Genomic DNA, 6,680 nt, shown 5'->3' on the forward strand with positions numbered 1-6,680 from the left:
CTAAGAGATTTGTCTCCAGTTTGGTCATCGAATTTGTGGTAAATTGGCACCCATACAACATTCATGAATTGTTTTGCCAACTCTAAAGTTCGTGAAAAAAAAAATACTTATTTAGGCGTCAAAAACCCTTTAATTTTCAAGACATGACATGGATATGTTTTTTAAATTGGTTTTACTACTTGTTGTAAATTACTAACAAAACAGTATACATAGGTAGCTAAAATGCCTTATAAGTAGTATTAATTTTAGTAAATATATATTAATATATTCTATCGTATTTTAACTATTTCATCAACAAAAACTATGTATATATACTTATATAGTATTCGCTGGAGAAACATAAGTTGAATCCAATGTCAACATACAAAAATAAGCATTTTAATCTTATACCCAACCTCCAAACCAGCCAGAGGGAAAAAAAAGGGAAGAAAGAAGAATGTCAAGTTAGATAAACCTAAAAATATTTTTAACAAAAGAAAATTAAAAAAAGAGAGAATATGAATATATTCCAAGAAAACCAGAATCACTTCATCCTCTTGATCTGCAATCCTACTGCCTAGCTCTTCATATACGCAATATATCGCCTTCTCAAATTTCGGTTGAAGGATCAATATATATGCCTTTCAAAATGGAGATAGATACTCATAAAAAACAAGCTGCCTAATTTTGCTATTTTTCATCCCAATTCTGTCTGTTCAACCCCAATGTGAACTCTAGGCTCGGGCTCTTGTAACTCTCGTTCCCCGACATTTCGTAGATCTTTGGACACGAAGTTTCACTCTCCTGCAAATCATAGATATTGGTACAAGTGAGCTAATAATCCTTATTACAAGCATTATTTTTTTAGGACTAATAGTAATATAGTTGAAATTTGAAAACCCTCAAAATTTGAAGAATCTGTGTAAAAATTAACCTCTATCAAAGGACAAACATTTGCATCAGATGGAAAGGAGGATGAACGTACCATGCCATGTGATTCACCAACAATGTTGTTTTGTGCCCAACATTCCCTATTATTGATAACATTTAGATAACTGTATCTCATAATAGTAAAAAAAAAAGATAAATTTATTCATTATTAAGAAACTACAAAACTAAAGTTCCACTAATTAAAATACAATGCTTCCACCCAACTATTGTAAGACCTATAATTAAATGATTTAAGAAAGTACTCACATTATATAATTTGCATGAATAGCATAAGAAACAAAAGATATAAATTAAGATCCAATAAATAATTAATTTAGTTTCTTTGCTGAATTTAATCCAATACTAATATTTATAGTCAATTTAGCTCCACATACCTATGTCAAATCATTTATTTTTATTTTCATCGTTATGGTCAATACTCAGAATGTGTCAGCCATTAATTTGTTAATTTTGACTGATAGTTGAATATGAAAGTGGAAAGTTTTGGATGAGTTGGTAAATTTGTTCCCCAAAATCAGACTTTGGAGATGTGAAAATTCAAACTGCTATATAGGGAAACTCTATATCACTAAAAAGGCTAATAAACAATTCAAAAACAACCATTTATCTGCAAGGAAACCTACAAAACTAAGCCATCTAGAAAAAAAAATCAGAATCACTAGACAATATTCTAATTCCCAATTCATCCAGTGCATGGTTTGAAAAATGTAAATATATTTGAAAACTCAAAAAAAAATTATAAGTCAAAGCACTGCTCCTGTTTTGGTTGTATATGTACAGATTTATTACCTCGTGAAGAGAATAAGAACAAAGAATTAAATAAAACATTATGAACAGAATGAAAGAAATAATTCAAACTAGAAAAAGAAAAAAGCAGTACAGCAGCTAGCTGTGATATTGCTTTCTTTTATCTTAATTCTGGCTTTTGATATTGGTGTTTTCTGACCTTTTCTTTCAGTATCCCATCACCAAATCCATGAGTGTTAAATTTAAATCTCCCCAGAAATAAATAAAGATTATACATAAACACATTCCTAAAGAAAAGAATCACAACAAAAGCAAAAGCTGCCAAATTTAATTAAGAAAAAAAAAACCCTTTTATTAATTCTTCACAAAATTGATCATAATTCGCATTTGCGCATTTGCTAAGTAAGTTAGTTACCATGCAAAATTAATCGCACACACGGGTGTTTGTGTGTGTGTGTGCATACCTGGAAGAGTTGCTCCACAATGTAGTAGCCGTGGTGGAAGGATAGTCGCCATCTCGAGGCGAGGATTCGTCGGAGGCGGGCCCTCTTTGGTCCATGAAAAGGCGAAGCCCGGCCACGTCGCTGCCGCCGCCGATGGTGGAGAGATCGTCCTCGCCGGAGCCATCTACGTGGCATTAATTTTATTAATTAAGGGATGGATAATGAGAAAAGAGTTAATTGGTTAAGTAAAATTGGGGCTTAAAAAGGAGAGCAATCCGAATTATAATGTACCTGAGGAAGCTGCAGGTCTGTCAGTGGTTTTAACAGTTCGATACATCTGCATAGAAGCAATTTATGAGAATTGGAAATTTAATCAAATCAGCAGCATTAATAAAAGTTAAAGCATGAAAAAGTAGTTAGTGTGTGTGTTTCTCTCTCTACTATATTATTGACAAATTATGACTTTGTCACTCTCCTTCTTCTTGTTTCGAGCCCCAAGGCTTCTTTCCTTCCCCATTCATTCATTCATTCATTCAGTCTTGCACTCATCGGCTACTGTGCCGGAGCATCAGACGGACTCTATTTCATTATTTTGGTTTGGTTGTTTTTGTAATTATATCTCTATTCCTTTCCCCATAGCTGCCTAACTAATTACTATTACCACTATATTTAATAGCTCTACCTGCAAATGGCTCTTCACATGAGCTAGAGTGAGATCCTTCACATCCATTAGCTCAAGCACCGACTTTGGAGTCGCCCCTATATTCCACCACAAATAAACAATAACTCCAAAACCTAAAAAATCGAAATTTCAAAGGGAAAAAATTAAGATATGAATCCAATAATTTGTTTTTTTTTTTTACTTTCATGGCCACCGAGGAGCTCGACTGCATGAACGAACCGCGCGTGGAGGGTGCTCGTCCACCGCATCCGTGGGGCCCTCATGCTCCTTTTGGCGGGCAGCCTCGGCAGGAACCTCGATCTCACGATCGAAGAAGCTTCGTGGTGGTGCAGCTGAGGATGGTAAGACGGAGAAGTTCCATTATAAATCCCACTATACCTGCCCCCAATCCTGTACCCAGGGAGCGAGGGCGGGGCGCTGGGATGTCCAAGGAACTGCATCTGGTGATGATGATCCAAACTCCCTACGAAAGAAGGAGGCATTTGGTAGAAGCACATCTTTGGATCCTTTCCTTCGAGGGGAAGGAAGGGGAAGGGGCGGTTCGGGTAGACCGGGATGCCCTTGATGGGCCTGAGGCCGTCGATCTGGTTGAGGTAAGGGTTTGGTGGTAGTTGATCTTGCTGCTGCTGCTGCCCCAAGGAGAGCTCCGAGCCCTTGGATCTCGATGAGTTGGGCGGGCTGATTTGGAGCGATAGATCCGGAGATGAGGCCTCCATGAATAAGCCCTCCAAGGACATATTTTGTTCAAAATTTGATGACCTAGGTTTTTCTATACAAGAAGGGCTCTCTATCTCATTTATTGAAATCAAATTTGAGATTTGTCTGAAAATAAGAAGAGGAAAAGGAGTGCTCAAAGGAGGAGAATAAGAGGGGAATTCCAGAAATGAAAGGAAAGGAAGGAGGGGATGGATTTGTGTCTGTGTAATTCCCCGAGAGTATATCTTGGAAAATGACACTAGAAGAGAGAGAGAGAGAGAGGGTCTGTGTAATTCACTAGTCAAAACACGCAATGGTGGCAATGAATGAGAGATAAGATGGAGTAAGATTATTATTATTTTTTTTAAAAAAAAATTTGAAAAATAATTTTTCCCCGTAGACGACGGGTTAAAAAATCTTGAAACAGAAAGTTACCACTCTTCCAAGAGTCACTTTCTCTCTTACCCAATACAGACATAGACATACGGACACAAAAAAAATACACACACGAACACACATTATTGTTTCTTTTCTGTGTTAAACTCAGCTTGGATGCTTATTAAAGAAATCCTATTTTCGTGTTAGCCATGGGCCACACCCCACTGCTCTATATCACATCAATTTTACTTACTCTCTTTTCTCTTCGAATGAAACACCATCCTAATTTATTACTCCCTAGCTACTTTTCAACATCTTCTAAAATACTAACAATACTGCTACTTCTTCCAGTTTTTTTTTTAACTATTTATTCCTTCCACTTCATTGTATTGTGATGCCATCACATGTCTTTGTTCTTATTTGTGCTTTCTCTTTTGCAACTAAAATGTCTACTAGGAATAGATGTAGCTATAGCTTTAGGTGTTGCAAATTTAGTCACACACACATTTATAAACTGTTATACCACATAAACTATGTTGTTTTCAAACTCAAAAATGACGGAGTACTTAAAAATTAACAAGAGTTTCATCATAAAATCAATTGGTGACAGTAGAACTGGTCCAATTTATATAGTGGCTCAATGGATTGGATATCAGCCCTCTATCGAACTGACCCAAATTTAAAACCTTATTTTTTAGTTTCAGTCTACATATATATACTACTAGATCAATCATTTTTTCAGTTTGAGTTAAATATACTGTTAATCAGTTAAACATGATCGGAGTCGGCAACCCATTTTAATACTATGATAGAAATTCATAAGTTCTATTTTAATACAATTGATGATAGAAGGAATGGTCGATGCAACTTATCTATATAGCTATTGAGCTAAGAGGATGTATAACATGTGGAATTAACTATTGAGGTGAGACATTACCAACTCAGATACGAAATAGCTAGAATAATATAATAACTGCGTGATGACCAGCTTAAATTGATATTTTATTAAGAACCCTGGATATGAATGAATAAAATATTGGAAGGTCATAATTAAGCTGCAGCATTTATATAATTATCAGAGTGTATAATTATTAGTATAATTTGTTATGCAGAGAGAGGAGAGAGAGAGCATTGGCATTGACTTGTGTGAACGAGGGGGAGACCCACAAATTAAAGGTTTGTTTGTTTGGTAGTGATGGTGTAGAATTAGCAACCATAATAAACCCACATTACCTTCTAATTCTCGAATTCTTACATACTCCCAAATATTCCCTTCTAATCTTTCAACAACTTTGTCTGCCATCTTAGGTTTTATTATGTCTTCACTCCATGATCAATACATATCAAATTGCTGTTTTAATTATGCCATGAATTTTGCAAAACCCTAGGTTGAATCTATGGTAGTAATATTTATTTAATACTACTAATATTTGTATTTTTAATATATATATATATATATATATATATATATTGCATGCAGTATTAATGGTGGTAGGGGTGTTTGTATTGAATAGTGAATGCTTTGTACCAAGCTAGTCTATCAATGATTATTGAATGATGAGGTTATGGATGTGCTTTATGTACATTGGGAACAGCGTCATCTTCATTTATCTCACTCATTTATATTCATATCTTTGTTTTGGATATTAGCCATCGTGTTTTTCTATTATATTTTCTTAAAACATTGCCTTTTATGAATTCTGTCTTTTAGCTCTACTGAGATTTGAGCTCCATCTTTCCCCAATCAATTCTTCAAAGTGTTTATTTTAAAATTTTTATTGGCAAGGAGTAGTATTTAAATTTTTTTATATCAAAAACAATATTATGCTATACAACAGAATAACATTTTTGTGCACATAAAAAGATTATTTGATGTAAAAACCAATCCTAGTCGACCACCATTCAGTCAAAATGTATACATATAATTGGTTTTAGTAGTAAGTAGAATGAGGACGATTTTAGTCTATTTGGTTATGCACGTTTATTTATAAGGAAAGTAACAGTATCGAAAAATATGATTATTGATAAACTTTGTATCATATATTTAAAATAATAACTAATTACTTTCAATTATGTGTTAGAAATAAGGGAAGAAATTCTCAAGCTGTGTACAGGCGGTACTCTAACTATTACAATCGAAAGGAAACTTGCAACAAAAGAGGAATGAAAATTACAACGGAAATAAAGCAAACCAAAATTATAAGTCGAGTCGAGGAAAGCCCTCTTTGCGCAGAACAAATTACACCCCGGCTAGTGCTCACGGAATGACGTATTGCCCCCAAAGATAAAACGACTTCCTCCTAGCGTGTAGAAGCACCTCAAACCCGCTAGGCACCGGCGAACTTGATGGAGTTCCGAGAATCGAGCTAGACAATGCTCCTAAGATGCACACTATGATGTAGAGAGCTAGAGAAGAGAGAATGCTTGTTGTGGTGTTCGTATTTCTCATCTCTCAAACCCACCTATTTATAGGTAAGGAGAGACCACTTCAAAAGTCTTGGCATTAAGGATCCCCATAAACTACATGGAGGTTACCTTAAGTTGAAAAGCCAAAAGACTTAAGAAAATGAAAGGCTTTGAGACCCTTCCAATTTCTCACATTTTCCATATGATTCCAACAATCCCCCACATTGGTTAGAGCACTACAAGCTCAAACCAACACAAGACGTGTATGCATGCATGCAGACTCTTTGCTCAATTATCGAGAAACAATATTGCATTTGGAATAGTAGCTTGGGGCTTTGAACTTTCCATAGTCAACACTATCGGGCATACCGGCGGCCTGGTGGACGTGATGCCTTGAA

The 6,680-nt window shown here is 35.4% G+C and overlaps 1 protein-coding gene across 1 annotated transcript; it reads right to left on the minus strand.

Annotated features, from left to right (window-relative positions):
• Window positions 1-306: 306 nt before the first annotated feature.
• On the minus strand, window positions 307-3,798 carry LOC121776467 (transcription repressor KAN1-like). The gene is made up of 6 exons (XM_042173640.1): window positions 2,984-3,798; window positions 2,803-2,879; window positions 2,412-2,457; window positions 2,142-2,304; window positions 965-1,010; window positions 307-783 (listed from the first exon to the last, which is right to left on the minus strand). Exons 1-6 carry the CDS (start codon window positions 3,537-3,539, stop codon window positions 670-672), a joined length of 1,002 nt encoding a protein of 333 aa, XP_042029574.1. The 5' UTR covers window positions 3,540-3,798; the 3' UTR covers window positions 307-669.
• Window positions 3,799-6,680: the final 2,882 nt, after the last annotated feature.

Source organism: Salvia splendens, chromosome 18 (assembly GCF_004379255.2).
Source record: "Salvia splendens isolate huo1 chromosome 18, SspV2, whole genome shotgun sequence".
NCBI lineage: Eukaryota > Viridiplantae > Streptophyta > Magnoliopsida > Lamiales > Lamiaceae > Salvia > Salvia splendens.